Genomic DNA, 15862 nt, shown 5'->3' on the forward strand with positions numbered 1-15862 from the left:
TTTTTGCATATTTTATGTGGTTCTTTTCATCCTTCAATCAGCATGGAATTGTAAACTCTGGATTAAAAATGAACAATAATAAAAATGTGTTCGTGTAACCTCTTGGGGTGTGTACCTTTTGGCAATTTGGTGAAAATGGGTGGGGGGGGGGGGGGGTTGGTGGTGGTCTTGGTACTTCAATTAACAAAAAATTTGGAACGCGGAACATTAACAAAGGAATTGTGTAACGAACATAATCAGATTACTTGCCGTCTGGGCAAGCCATCTGAAACAGAAACTGAACGATGGTGCGAGTGGGACGGCCAGTCATGCGGCCCTTCAGCAAATATGGGAGCGGATTGTAGCGCGTGAGCATGCCCACGTTGCGGATGTCCAGGTGGGCCCAGTGGACGCACGGCACCAGCTCGTGCAGAACGGCGGCAGCGATGCAGCTGGAGGCGGGGCCACGTCCGCGGTTGCTGATGTCAAAGGTGTCGTTCGGCTTGATCAGCTCCTTGAAGTAGCGCCACAGGGGCAGACGCCAAACGCGATCCCCCTTAAGGGCACCGGCATTCTCGAACTGCTTGTAGACGAAGTTCGAATTGCTGAAAATCCCGGCTGCTGCTCCGCCCAGCGCTGGGCAGACGGCGTAGCCCACTGTAGCAATGTGCACGACCATGCGCGGCTTGTAGATCGTCTGGGCGTAGAGCAAGGGATCGGCCATGGCCATCACACCAGCCTTGCTGACGTCCACGAAGCCGAGAGTTTTGCCATTGAGGAGGGACACCACGTCGCCAGGCTTGGCCGCCATTCCGGAGGGCATATTCTCGTACAGCGGCAGCAGTGCCGTTATGTTTAGGGGCAGCGATAGCGCAGCGGCGGCTCGGATGACGCCCACGCAGGCGGCTGCACCGGACATGCAGCCGCGGTACATGGACAAGCAGTCCTTGGGACGGAGGCAGAGGCCTCCGCTGTTGAATGTGATGCCCTTGCCCAGCAGGAGGATGGGCTTGTCCTCGGGTGCGGTGCCGCAGTAGGCGATTTCCAAGGTGATCGGCGGCCCGCAGCTGCCCTTGGCCACCATCAAGAAGCTGTTCAAGCTCTTGGACTCGATCCATGCTGCGTACCTCCACAGATACCCCGCAGGGGCACAGGGCATCCACCGTTGACTGGGCGAAGATTGTGGGCGTCATCTGATTGGCCGGCGTATCGGCCAGGCGACGGGCCAGGTTCTGCGATTCGGCCTTGAACAGGCCCCGCATCCAGGCATCCGAGTCGGGAGAGTCGTACAGCTCCAGTTTGGGAATGAGTGTGCGGTCCCGACGGCGCTTGTTGGTGTTGTAGCGCCAGACGGCCAAGGCGCTCCCCTCGGCCGCCTGCTCCGCATACTCCATCGACTTCACGAAGACATCTGTGCAGCCCTGCAGTTGAAGGGAACGAGCCCCCACGCCGGCAGCGACGCGAGCGTTCTCCATTCCCTCGTCGGTCATCTCCAGGTCGTTGAAGCCGGCCCCCTCCTGTCCCACGCCGACCACGGCCACCGCACGGAACTCCGCATCCACGTTCATGAAGACACGGCCTTTTCCCAGCTGGCCACTCAGGCCCGTCTCGCGTATGAGATCAGTGATCTTACCCTGGACGCGATCGTCAAACTTCTCGCCGGATGGTGTCATCTTGGGCTGGCGGTCGACCTCCTTGGCGTACACGCCCACCACAACGCCTTTGATCACCGAGTCACATTTCTCGGCGTAGTGCCGTCGCTGTTCCACATCTCTGCGTCTGGCCAGTTCCAGACAAATTTTGCTTTTTTTCCGAATAAAAAAACTGTAAATCTAAAAAATAGAGAGAATAGATGTGCTTCCAACAGCTGATTCGAAATGAATGAGATATCCCAAGGCTCAAACTCTGGCAGGGAAGCATTGCCTGCTGAGATTCGAGGAATTTATGAATTTCCGAACAAAACGAAGAATAGGTCTCAAATCGAGGGAAGTATTCCACAGACAAACATTTATATTTCGCGTAATCAAAAGAAACAAAAGATTTATCCCTCATCGGAATCGGATTGATTTGTCGGCTTGAGGCTGCCAAAGACCTTGGCCGGTATGGCCTTTTGTTCGAAGCGCAGTTTCTTCATGATGAGGCCCTCGTCATCGGTTTTGGTTGTGGCCTGGCCTGCCTCGGCCTGGTCTCCACTCGGCTGCTGCGGGTCCTCCTCCTCATCGTCGTCGTCATCCTCCCTGTCGCCAATATCAATCTCATCCGGATTGACGACTGTATTTTCCTTGCCCTTGGCCCCGCCCTAGGTCTCGTAGCCTTCTCGTAGATCTCCCTGGTGCGTGGCAGGCCGTAGATCTCGGCGGCCTTCTTCACGAATATGTTGTACATGTCGAACATCTCCTCTTCCTTAACGGCGGACGTGGCGCGATCGTACACGGACATGGCATGCCGGTCCAGACCGTGCTCCTCCTCCAGCTTCGCGTAGAGCAGGTAAAAGTACTTGGCATGCTGAGCAGGACACTGATCCGGGCACTGTTCGAAGAGGTCGCGGGCCCGCTCCAGCTTTGTGCCCCCGTAGCGCGCGAGGAACTTGCTTAGATACGAGTTCCAGATGTCGTACACATTCGGCCACTTAAACAGGGCAATGCCCTTCTCGTAGGCCCGATAGGCCTCCTCTAAGTAGTTGTGCTCTTCGAGGAACATGCCATAGTTGATGATCACCTGCGGCGTGCACGCCGTGATACGCCACCTTCCGCTTGGGCATGGCCGTGGCACGTTGCATCAGCTTGAGGGCTGCCTCGAACTGCTGCTGGCGCAGCTCCATCTCCGCCCACTTGCACCACCCGGCGGCCAGATCCTCCACCTTGACGTACTCCACCTCGGTGCCCCGCTCGAAGACCACGCGGGCGTACTCCACCTCGGTGCCCCGCTCGAAGACCACGCGGGCGTCCTCCACCTGGCCATTGGACTCGTAGAACTTGGCAAACTCCACCCAGAGGGTGTGCAGCTTTCCCACCGCCAGCTTGGGCTGGACTGTCTGCACGGCCTCGGTGTAGGTGTTGATGATCTCCGTGGGCTTGTCCTCGTACAGGTTGACCCGCTTGTGCCACTCGTGAACGTTGTGCGGATTCTGGCGCAGCAGGACACTGCTCAGCAGCAGCAGACGCCTCTCCATGAGGTATTCTAAGCGCGACAGGCGCAGCTCCACATCGATGTCGTCCTGCTCGGTGGCCTCCTCGTTCTTGGCCACCTCCTCTATGCGCTTGTTCAACGACAGCTCCTCGAACTGCGCAAAGCTGGCCTCGCAAAAGGGCTCTGCTGCCCCAACAAAGGCCAAAAGACCGTGGACCAGGGCGGACAAGGGGACAATAGAAGCCAAAAGATTGACAGAGGTGAGTAAATTCCGTAAATGTATATAAACGATATTGCGGTTCACATTTTGCACTTTCGCTCAATTAGCTCAACTAATTGACATTTGAAAATACATGCGGTGAAAGGAATTACATATGTACACATGTATGTACATGTGGGTCCGTAAAGGACAACAGCAGGAGATAATTATAAGTGCAGGAATTTTAATTCAACCTTCAACCTCAGCCTTTGCATGGCTCTGGAGCTCGAAAGTGATTTACAAAAGAAGCACTTTAGTCGGAAACATAAACATTCATTCCCCACCTCTTCACAGCACTTGACCAGAAACAACAGCAACAACAAAAATCACAATTATAAAGGGAGTCAGGGCGAGGCATACACTGTCAAAAAACAATATACGAGAATAAATAATTAAACCCATTTTTATATACGTTTCTCCCGATATTATTCTCTAAATTGAAAGAAAACAACAGGTATATATTTTCATTAGCTTTGAACTGAAAACCTTTTAAGATAAGCCGAAGTTGACTTTTTCGGTATTTTTCGTTATTTTTATAGTCCTGTTTGCCTTTAGTATTTTCTCCTATAAGAAAGATGATTCTTGGTAAAAGTTTGTCCCCTTATTTGCCTCCATACTAAACATAAAGCTAACAAAATACTATCGATCTATTTTGTTTTATATCTTTTTAGTTCATCGCCTATAATCGTACAGCAAAGAAAAACATAAACAACATTTTCTTACCTTCTTCCTGGTTCTTCCACTTTTGCTGCATTCTCTCTTTCTGTTCTTTCCTTGCCGTTTCCATTCTGTCGTTATATTCACACACAAACACACACAAAAGCACTATTATAACGAGGGGGAACGTTGTGAGTTGCTGAGGAGACCGCAACTCTACGGTTATACCCGATACTAAGTCAGTATGGCTCTCCTCCGGCAGACGTCGCTAATTTGAACGACACGACAAAGAGTGCGTGCGAAAGAGACAGAAAATCAGTCTGAGCGTGACGTCGGGAGCTGCGTAGCCACTGCAAATTGATTTCTTGCTTTTGGCTACAAAAATGATCCGATCTGATCCAGATTCAGCAATCTGATGGATATGGTCATTATCTATGATTCTGCGATTTTAGTTTTCTCGAATATGCAATATTGTGGATGCAACAGATTTTCGTCCTTTGTGGTGGCGGAAGGGGGTGGGGCGAAATTCTGAGATATACGTTTTATAGTGAGATCTAACAGAAGTGCGGATACCAATTTGGTTACTCTAGCCTTAATAGTCTCTGAGATTTGTGGATGCCCCATATTTTCGCCCTTTGCGGGGGCGGAAGGGGGTGTGGCGAAATTTGGACACGAAACGGTCAAGGTCCGATATCACAGGAGTATGGATACCAAATTTGGTTGCTCTGGCTCTTATAGGTAATGAGATCCTTGAACTCATATTTTGCAATTGACAAAACCGACCATGAAACCTGTGTGTTAGAGAGAGACAGAGCGAGAAAGAATGAAATTGTTTTCTAGATTCTGGCTATAATAATTATACGATATGGTTGAGATTTTACACTCTAGAACATATAGTCATCCTCTACGATTCTGCGTTTTTGGTTTTCTCGTATCGTCGAAATTGTGGATGCCACAGATTTTCGCCCTTTGTGGGGGCGGAAGTGGGCGGGGCAAAGTTTTGAAATTTTCTTGTAGCAGTGACATATCACAGAAGTCTGGATCTAAAACATCGTTGCTCTAGCTCTTATTATCTTTGAGCACTAGGCGCTGAAGGGGACGGACAGACGGACGGACGGACAGACGGACAGACGGACAGACGGACGGACGGACAGACGGACAGACAGACATGACTCAATCGACTCGGCTATTGATGCTGATCAAGAATATATATACTTTATGGGGTCGGAAACGATTCCTTCTGGACGTTACACACATCCACTTTTACCACAAATCTAATATACCCCAATTCTGATTTTGAGTATCGGGTATAAAAATCACAATTATAAAGGGAGTCAGGGCGAGGCATACACTGTCAAAAAAAACAATATACGAGAATAAATAATTAAACCCATTTTCATATACGTTTCTCCCGATATTATTCTCTAAATTGAAAGAAAACAACAGGCATATATTTTCATTAGCTTTGAACTGAAAACCTTTTAAGATAAGCCGAAGTTGACTTTTTCGATATTTTTCGTTATTTTTATAGTCCTGTTTGCCTTAAGTATTTTCAACTATAAGAAAGATGATTCTTGGTAAAAGTTTGTCCCCTTATTTGCCTCCATACTAAACATAAAGCTAACAAAATACTATCGATCTATTTTGTTTTATATCTTTTTAGTTCATCGCCTATAATCGTACAGCAAAGAAAAACATAAACAACATTTTCTTACCTTCTTCCTGGTTCTTCCACTTTTGCTGCATTCTCTCTTTCTGTTCTTTCCTTGCCGTTTCCATTCTGTCGTTATATTCACACACAAACACACACAAAAGCACTATTATAACGAGGGGGAACGTTGTGAGTTGCTGAGGAGACCGCAACTCTACGGTTATACCCGATACTAAGTCAGTATGGCTCTCCTCCGGCAGACGTCGCTAATTTGAACGACACGACAAAGAGTGCGTGCGAAAGAGACAGAAAATCAGTCTGAGCGTGACGTCGGGAGCTGCGTAGCCACTGCAAATTGATTTCTTGCTTTTGGCTACAAAAATGATCCGATCTGATCCAGATTCAGCAATCTGATGGATATGGTCATTATCTATGATTCTGCGATTTTAGTTTTCTCGAATATGCAATATTGTGGATGCAACAGATTTTCGTCCTTTGTGGGGGCGGAAGGGGGTGGGGCGAAATTCTGAGATATACGTTTCATAGTGAGATCTAACAGAAGTGCGGATACCAATTTGGTTACTCTAGCCTTAATAGTCTCTGAGATTTGTGGATGCCCCATATTTTCGCCCTTTGCGGGGGCGGAAGGGGGTGTGGCGAAATTTGAACACGAAACGGTCAAGGTCCGATATCACAGTAGTATGGATACCAAATTTGGTTGCTCTGGCTCTTATAGGTAATGAGATCCTTGAACTCATATTTTGCAATTGACAAAACCGACCATGAAACCTGTGTGTTAGAGAGAGACAGAGCGAGAAAGAATGAAATTGTTTTCTAGATTCTGGCTATAATAATTATACGATATGGTTGAGATTTTACACTCTAGAACATATAGTCATCCTCTACGATTCTGCGTTTTTGGTTTTCTCGTATCGTCGAAATTGTGGATGCCACAGATTTTCGCCCTTTGTGGGGGCGGAAGTAGGCGGGGCGAAGTTTTGAAATATTTTTGTAGCAGTGACATATCACAGAAGTCTGGATCCAAAACATCGTTGCTCTAGCTCCTATAGTCTTTGAGCACTAGGCGCTGAAGGGGACGGACGGACGGACGGACGGACGGACGGACGGACGGACGGACAGACATGACTCAATCGACTCGGCTATTGATGCTGATCAAGAATATATATACTTTATGGGGTCGAAAACGATTCCTTCTGGACGTTACTTACATCCACTTTTACCACAAATCTAATATACCCCAATACTGATTTTGAGTATCGGGTATAAAAATCACAATTATAAAGGCAGTCAGGGCGAGGCATACACTGTCAAAAAAACAATATACGAGAATAAATAATTAAACCCATTTTCATATACGTTTCTCCCGATATTATTCTCTAAATTGAAAGAAAACAACAGGCATATATTTTCATTAGCTTTGAACTGAAAACCTTTTAAGATAAGCCGAAGTTGACTTTTTCGGTATTTTTCGTTATTTTTATAGTCCTGTTTGCCTTAAGTATTTTCAACTATAAGAAAGATGATTCTTGGTAAAAGTTTGTCCCCTTATTTGCCTCCATACTAAACATAAAGCTAACAAAATACTATCGATCTATTTTGTTTTATATCTTTTTAGTTCATCGCCTATAATCGTACAGCAAAGAAAAACATAAACAACATTTTCTTACCTTCTTCCTGGTTCTTCCACTTTTGCTGCATTCTCTCTTACTGTTCTTTCCTTGCCGTTTCCATTCTGTCGTTATATTCACACACAAACACACACAAAAGCACTATTAAAAAAAAAAAAAAACAGAAACACAAATGAATTTTATAATTTATTCATATTTTTCTTTCCGCGATCGGCTCTTTTTGTGCTCGAATAATCCACTAATTTTTCCCGCAAGACGCACTTAGCACCAAAGACGCTCAGCTACAACGGTACAACAAATGAAACGAGAAGGCAGCAATTTTTGGTCGAATAACAACAGATCACCAAAAAAAAACGGGACACGTTGACATACGTATATACATATGTAAATATATGTAATTCTTTCCGGCCATTGATTGTATTTATAATCCTATTAAATTATTGGTTTAAGTTAGTGGAAGGCGCGGCTAAGAGGCAACGGTACAGCAACTGGAATTTCCAAGCAACTCCACTCAACGAAAAGAAGGCGAGCGAAAGAGAATTACATAGAAGATCACGCGATGCGTCGCTCCCAATGCGAAAACCGAACGCATCGCTGTATGCGTGTGCATGTGTGTGCAGTTGCGGTTTTTGGCTGTGCATGTGAGAGCTCTATGTAAAGCCTCTGTAAGCAATAGCAACGCAATAATGAGCATAAGTATAGATGCTTGAGCGTTGAAGTGAAATGATGAACAGAAGAGAGGAAAAGTAAAATAAGCGGCTCCACCATTTGTAATGCAAAAATGTTTTTCGAGGTTTTTAACGAGCCCGATTTGTAAAGACCTCACCTAGGCCAGATTTGCCCTATATTGTGCACCTCTTGGCAATTTGCGTGAAAATGTTGGGGGGTGTGGGGGTACTTCAATCAACAACAAATTTGGAACGCGGAACATTAACAAAGGAATTGTGTAACGAACATAATCAGATTACTTGCCGTCGGGGCAAGCCATCTGAAACAGAAACTGAACGATGGTGCGAGTGGGACGGCCAGTCATGCGGTCCTTCAGCAAATATGGCAGCGGATTGTAGCGCGTGAGCATGCCCACGTTGCGGATGTCCAGGTGGGCCCAGTCGACGCACGGCACCAGCTCGTGCAGAACGGCGGCAGCGATGCAGCTGACACCATGTCAAAGGTGTCGTTCGGCATGATCAGCTCCTTGAAGTAGCGCCACAGGGGCAGACGCCAAACGCGATCCCCCGTAAGGGCACCGGCCTTCTCGAACTGCTTGTAGACGAAGTTCGAATTGCTGAAAATTCCGGCTGCTGCTCCGCCCAGCGCTGGGCAGACGGCGTAGCCCACTGTAGCAATGTCCACGACCATGCGCGGCTTGTAGCTCGTCTGGGCGTAGAGCAAGGGATCGGCCATGGCCATCACACCAGCCTTCCTGACGTCCACGAAGCCGAGAGTTTTGCCATTGAGGAGGGACACCACGTCGCCAGGCTTGGCAGCCATTCCGGAGGGCATGTTCTCGCACAGCGGCAGCAGTGCCGTTATGTTAAGGGGCAGCGATAGCGCGGCGGCGGCTCGGATGGCGCCCACGCAGGTGGCTGCGGTACATGGACAAGCAGTCCTTGGGACGGAGGCAGAGGCCTCCGCTGTTGAATGTGATGCCGTTGCCCAGCAGGAGGATGGGCTTGTCCTCGGGTGCGGTGCTCGCAGCTGCCCTTGGCCACCATCAAGAAGCTGTTCAAGCTCTTGGACTCGATCCAGTCCATGCTGCGTACCTCCACGGATACCCCGCAGGGGCACAGGGCATCCACCGTTGACTGGGCGAAGATTGTGGGCGTCATCTGATTGGCCGGCGGATCGGCCAGGCGACGGGCCAGGTTCTGCGATTCGGCCTTGAACAGGCCCCGCATCCAGGCATCCGAGTCGGGAGAGTCATACAGCTCCAGTTTGGGAATGAGTGTGCGGTCCCGACAGCGCTTGTTGGTGTTGTAGCTTCAGACGGCCAAGGCGCTCCCCTCGGCCGCCTGCTCCGCATACTCCATCGACTCCACGAAGACATCTGTGCAGCCCTGCAGTTGAAGGGAACGAGCCCCCACGCCGGCAGCGACGCGAGCGTTCTCCATTCCCTCGTCGATCATCTCCAGGTCGTTGAAGCCGGCCCCCTCCTGTCCCACGCCGACCACGGCCACCGCACGGATCTCCGCATCCACTTTCATGAGGACACGGCCTTTTCCCAGCTGGCTACTCAGGCCCGTCTCGCGTATGAGATCAGTGATCTTACCCTGGACGCGATCGTCAAACTTCTCGCCGGATGGTGTCATCTTGGGCTGGCGGTCGCCCTCCTTGGCGTACACACCCACCTTAACGCCTTTGATCACCGAGCCACATTTCTCGGCGTAGTGCCGTCGCTGTTCCACATCTCTGCGTCTGGCCAGGAATGTGTGCTGGACACGCCTGCACAGGGCGTGCATCAAGCGTACAGACTTCATCGCTTAATGATAGTGACAGTCCCTCGCGACATGTTACGAAAGTTCTCTTATTTTTCAGCCAGTTCAAGACAAATTTTGCTTTTTTTTCCGAATAAAAAAACTGTAAATCTAAAAAATAGACAGAATAGATGTGCTTCCAACAGCTGATTCGAAAGGAATGAGATATCCCAAGGCTCAAACTCTGGCAGAGAAACATTGCCAACGCCTGTTGAGATTCGAGGAATTTATGAATTTCCGAACAAAACGAAGAAAAGGTCTCCGAAGAATAGGTCTCAAATCGAGGGAAGTACTCCACAGACATACATTTATATTTCGCGTAATCAAAAGAAACAAAAGATTTATTCCTCATCGGAATCGGATTGATTTGTCGGCTTGAGGCTGCCAAAGACCTTGGCCGGTATGGCCATTTGTTCGAAGCGCAGTTTCTTCATGATGAGGCCCTCGTCATCGGTTTTGGTTGTGGCCTATTTGTGGCCTCGAGCAGCCGCATGGCATCCGGTCCGGAGCCAGCACCAGCATCGGCAGCCACACCATTCGTGTTCGTGTTGACAAACTGGGCAGCCATCATGTTGACCTGAGTGTTGGAGGTGGCCTGAATGGAACGCTTGATCCGCAGCACTTCACGCATCGTATCCTCGTTGCCATGACGCACCTCGAACTCCTTCCAGGTCTGCCAGAAGTCCGCCGTGATGCGGGGATCGCACACCTGTTGGGACAAAGCAGAAGAGAGCTTAGAATATTGACGATCCAACGGTTAAATGTCGACTCACCTGTGAGCGTAGATGGCCCTGGCTCGATCCACCTAGCCCAGCTTCGTCTCCAGCTCGTCGAATTTGACGCACATGTGGCGCATATGCTGCTCGTGCAGAGCCTCGATGGCCTTCTCGTAGATCTCCCTGGTGCGTGGCAGGCCGTAGATCTCGGCGGCCTTCTTCACGAATATGTTGTACATGTCGAACATCTCCTCTTCCTTGACGGCGGACGTGGCGCGATCGTAGACGGACATGGCATGCCGGGCCAGGCCGTGCTCCTCCTCCAGCTTCGCGTAGAGCTGGTAAAAGTACTTGGATTGCTCAGCGGGTCACTGATCCAGGCACTGTTCGAAGAGGTCGCGGGCCCGCTCCAGCTTTTTGCCCCCGTAGCGCGCGAGGAACTTGCTTAGATACGAGTTCCAGATGTACACATTCGGCCACTTAAACAGGGCAATGCCCTTCTCGTAGGCCCGATAGGCCTCCTCGAAGTAGTTGTGCTCTTCGAGGAACATGCCATAGTTGATGATCACCTGCGGCGTGCAGATCTTCAGGTCGATGATGCTCTCGTAGACGGCCTCGCAGGTCTTGAAGGTGCCAAAAGACTCCTCCAGATCGGCGTACATGGACCACACCTTCAGGGATCTGTGGAGGCGCGACTGCACTGTCTCCGAGTCGTCGTGATACGCCACCTTCCGCTTGGGCATGGCCGTGGCACGTTGCATCAGCTTGAGGGCTGCCTCGAACTTCTGCTGGCGCAGCTCCATCTTCGCCCATTCGCACCACACGGCGGCCAGATCCGCCACCTTGACGTACTCTACCTCGGTGCCCCGCTCGAAGACCACGCGGGCGTCCTCCCCCTGGCCATTGGACTCGTAGAACTTGGCAAACTCCACCCAGAGGGTGTGCAGCTTTCCCACCGCCAGCTTGGTCTGGACTGTCTGCACGGCCTCGGTGTAGGTGTTGATGACCTCCGTGGGCTTGTCCTCGTACAGGTTGACCCGCTTGTGCCACTCGTGAACGTTGTGCGGATTCTGGCGCAGCAGGACACTGTTCAGCAGCAGCAGACGCCTCTCCATGAAGTATTCGAAGCGCGACAGGCGCAGCTCCACATCGATGTCGTCCTCCTCGGTGGCCTCCTCGTTCTTGGCCACCTCCTCCATGCGCTTGTTCAACGACAGCTCCTCGAACTGCGCAAAGCTGGCCTCGCAAAAGGGCTATGCTGCCTTAACAAAGGCCAAAAGACTGTGGGCCAGGGGGGCAAGGGGACAATAGAAGCCAAAAGATTGACAGAGGCGAGTGAATTCCGTAAATTTATATAAACGATATTGCGGTTCACATTTTGCACTTTCGCTCAATTAACTCAACTAATTGACATTTGAAAATACATGCGGTGAAAGGAAGTACATATGTACACATGTATGTACATGTGGGTCCGTAAAGGACAACAGCAGGAGATAATTATAAGTGCAGGAATTTTAATTCAACCTTCAACCTCAGCCTTTGCATGGCTCTGGAGCTCGAAAGTGATTTACAAAAGAAGCACTTTAGTCGGAAACATAAACATTCATTCCCCACCTCTTCACAGCACTTGACCAGAAACAACAGCAACAACAACGAGGGGGAACGTTGTGAGTTGCTGCGGACACCGCAACTCTACAGTTATACCCGATACTAAGTCAGTCGATACCGGCAGACGCCGCTAATATTGAACGACACGACAAAGAGTGCGTGCGAGAGAGACAGAAAATCAGTCTGAGCGTGACGTCGGGCGCTGCGTAGCCACTGCAAATTGATTTGTTCCTATTGGCTATAAAAATGATCTGATCCAGATTCAGCAATCTGATAGATATGGTCATAATCTATTATTCTGCGTTTTTACCTCCTTTGTGTGAGCGGAAGGAGGCGGGGCAAAGTTTTGAAATTTTCTTGTAGCAGTGACATATCACAGAAGTCTGGATCCAAAACATCGTTCCTCTCGCTCTTATAGTCTTTGAGCACTAGGCGCTGAAGGGGACGGACAGACGACTCAATCGACTCGGCTATTGATGCTGATCAAGAATATATATACTTTATGGGGTCGGACACGATTCCTTCTGCACGTTACACACATCCACTTTTACCACAAATCTAATATACCCCAATACTCATTTTGAGTATCGGGTATAAAAATCACAATTATAAAGGGAGTCAGGGCGAGGCATACACTGTCAAAAAACAATATACGAGAATAAATAATTAAACCCATTTTTATATACATTTCTCCCGATATTATTCTCTAAATTGAAAGAAAACAACAGGTATAAATTTTCATTAGCTTTGAACTGAAAACCTTTTAAGATAAGCCGAAGTTGACTTTTTCGGTATTTTTCGTTATTTTTATAGTCCTGTTTGCCTTTAGTATTTTCTCCTATAAGACAGATGATTCTTGGTAAAAGTTTGTCCCCTTATTTGCCTCCATACTAAACAAAATGCTATAATGAATTTATTTATATTTTTATAATGATTTATAATGAATCTCAACAATAAACGAGGGGGAACGTTGTGAGTTGCAGCGGACACCGCAACTCTACAGTTATACCCGATACTAAGTCAGTAGGAGAGAGAGCCACTCCGGCAGACGCCGCTAATTTGAACGACACGACAAAGAGTGCGTGCGAGAGCGACAGTAAATCAGTCTGAGCGTGACGTCGGGGGCTGCGTAGCCAATGCAAATTGATTTGTTCCTTTTGGCTATAAAAATGATCTGATCTGATCCAGATTCAGCAATCTGATAGATATGATCATTATCTATGATTCTGCGTTTTTAGTTTTCTCGTATCCTCAATATTGTGGATGCAACAGATTTTCGTCCTTTGTGGGGCGGAAGGGGGTGGGGCGAAATTTTGAGAAGTGAGATCTAACAGGAGTGCGGATACCAAATTTGGTTACTCTAGCCTTAATAGTCTCTGAGATTTGTGAATATCCCCAGATTTGCATCCTTTGCGTGGCGGAAGGGGGTGTGGCGAAATTTTGAAACAAACTCGTCTCGGTCCGATATATTAGGAGTGTGGATACCAAATTTGGTTGCTCTAGCTTTTATAGTCTCTGAGATCTAGGCGCTAATGTTTTACTCTAAGCAAAGCCGGCTATGCTACGTGTGTGTTAGAGAGAGACAGGGCGAGAAAAAATGAAATTGTTTTCTTGATGCTGGCTATAATAATAATACGATCCAATTCATATTCTGCAGTCTAAAAGATATGGTCATTCTCTACGATTCTGCGTTTTTGGTTTTCTCGTATCTTTAAAATTGTGGATGCCACAGATTTTCGTCCTTTGTGGGGGCGGAAGTGGAAAGGGCGAAGTTTTGAAATATTTTTGTAGCAGTGACATATCACAGAAGTCTGGATCCAAAACATCGTTGCTCTAGCTCTTATAGTCGTTGAGCACTAGGCGCTGAAGGGGACGGACAGACGGACAGACGGACGGACGGACAGACGGACAGACGGACAGACAGACATGGCTCAATCGACTCGGCTATTTATGCTGATCAAGAATATATATACTTTTTAGGGGGTCGGAAACGATTCCTTCTGGACGTTACACACATCCACTTTTACCACAAATCTAATATACCCCAATACTCATTTTGAGTATCGGGTATAAATAGCGACCTTTTTGCATATTTTATGTGGTTCTTTTCATCCTTCAATCAGCATGGAATTGTAAACTCTGGATTAAAAATGAACAATAATAAAAATGTGTTCGTGTAACCTCTTGGGGTGTGTACCTTTTGGCAATTTGGTGAAAATGGGTGGGGGGGGGGGGGGGGGGGGGGGGGGGTTGGTGGTGGTCTTGGTACTTCAATTAACAAAAAATTTGGAACGCGGAACATTAACAAAGGAATTGTGTAACGAACATAATCAGATTACTTGCCGTCTGGGCAAGCCATCTGAAACAGAAACTGAACGATGGTGCGAGTGGGACGGCCAGTCATGCGGCCCTTCAGCAAATATGGGAGCGGATTGTAGCGCGTGAGCATGCCCACGTTGCGGATGTCCAGGTGGGCCCAGTGGACGCACGGCACCAGCTCGTGCAGAACGGCGGCAGCGATGCAGCTGGAGGCGGGGCCACGTCCGCGGTTGCTGATGTCAAAGGTGTCGTTCGGCTTGATCAGCTCCTTGAAGTAGCGCCACAGGGGCAGACGCCAAACGCGATCCCCCTTAAGGGCACCGGCATTCTCGAACTGCTTGTAGACGAAGTTCGAATTGCTGAAAATCCCGGCTGCTGCTCCGCCCAGCGCTGGGCAGACGGCGTAGCCCACTGTAGCAATGTGCACGACCATGCGCGGCTTGTAGATCGTCTGGGCGTAGAGCAAGGGATCGGCCATGGCCATCACACCAGCCTTGCTGACGTCCACGAAGCCGAGAGTTTTGCCATTGAGGAGGGACACCACGTCGCCAGGCTTGGCCGCCATTCCGGAGGGCATGTTCTCGTACAGCGGCAGCAGTGCCGTTATGTTTAGGGGCAGCGATAGCGCAGCGGCGGCTCGGATGACGCCCACGCAGGCGGCTGCACCGGACATGCAGCCGCGGTACATGGACAAGCAGTCCTTGGGACGGAGGCAGAGGCCTCCGCTGTTGAATGTGATGCCCTTGCCCAGCAGGAGGATGGGCTTGTCCTCGGGTGCGGTGCCGCAGTAGGCGATTTCCAAGGTGATCGGCGGCCCGCAGCTGCCCTTGGCCACCATCAAGAAGCTGTTCAAGCTCTTGGACTCGATCCATGCTGCGTACCTCCACGGATACCCCGCAGGGGCACAGGGCATCCACCGTTGACTGGGCGAAGATTGTGGGCGTCATCTGATTGGCCGGCGTATCGGCCAGGCGACGGGCCAGGTTCTGCGATTCGGCCTTGAACAGGCCCCGCATCCAGGCATCCGAGTCGGGAGAGTCGTACAGCTCCAGTTTGGGAATGAGTGTGCGGTCCCGACGGCGCTTGTTGGTGTTGTAGCGCCAGACGGCCAAGGCGCTCCCCTCGGCCGCCTGCTCCGCATACTCCATCGACTTCACGAAGACATCTGTGCAGCCCTGCAGTTGAAGGGAACGAGCCCCCACGCCGGCAGCGACGCGAGCGTTCTCCATTCCCTCGTCGGTCATCTCCAGGTCGTTGAAGCCGGCCCCCTCCTGTCCCACGCCGACCACGGCCACCGCACGGAACTCCGCATCCACGTTCATGAAGACACGGCCTTTTCCCAGCTGGCCACTCAGGCCCGTCTCGCGTATGAGATCAGTGATCTTACCCTGGACGCGATCGTCAAACTTCTCGCCGGATGG

The 15862-nt window shown here is 49.6% G+C and overlaps 1 protein-coding gene and 2 long non-coding RNA genes across 3 annotated transcripts; 2 read left to right on the plus strand and 1 right to left on the minus strand.

Annotated features, from left to right (window-relative positions):
• Window positions 1–391: 391 nt before the first annotated feature.
• Window positions 392–8601, plus strand: LOC117192460. The gene is made up of 2 exons (XR_004474343.1): window positions 392–470; window positions 8496–8601. It is a non-coding gene; the product is annotated as an uncharacterized LOC117192460 (long non-coding RNA).
• LOC117192459 (cytosol aminopeptidase-like) lies at window positions 475–9862 on the minus strand. Its single transcript, XM_033397158.1, has 2 exons — window positions 9732–9862; window positions 475–1750 (listed from the first exon to the last, which is right to left on the minus strand). Exons 1-2 carry the CDS (start codon window positions 9799–9801, stop codon window positions 537–539), a joined length of 1284 nt encoding a protein of 427 aa, XP_033253049.1. The 5' UTR covers window positions 9802–9862; the 3' UTR covers window positions 475–536.
• LOC117192465 lies at window positions 3502–4198 on the plus strand. Its single transcript, XR_004474349.1, has 2 exons — window positions 3502–3952; window positions 4039–4198. It is a non-coding gene; the product is annotated as an uncharacterized LOC117192465 (long non-coding RNA).
• Window positions 9863–15862: the final 6000 nt, after the last annotated feature.

Source organism: Drosophila miranda (assembly GCF_003369915.1).
Source record: "Drosophila miranda strain MSH22 chromosome Y unlocalized genomic scaffold, D.miranda_PacBio2.1 Contig_Y2_pilon, whole genome shotgun sequence".
In the NCBI taxonomy this organism is placed as follows: Eukaryota; Metazoa; Arthropoda; class Insecta; order Diptera; family Drosophilidae; genus Drosophila; species Drosophila miranda.

Coding starts and splice junctions, on each gene's coding strand:
- LOC117192459 (XM_033397158.1), bottom strand. CDS start 9,801: ATGAAGTCTGTACGCTTGATGCACGCCCTGTGCAGGCGTGTCCAGCAC. Junction 1,751..9,731: donor ATTCCTGGCCAGACGCAGAG/ATGTGGAACAGC, acceptor CCAGACGCAGAG/ATGTGGAACAGCGACGGCAC.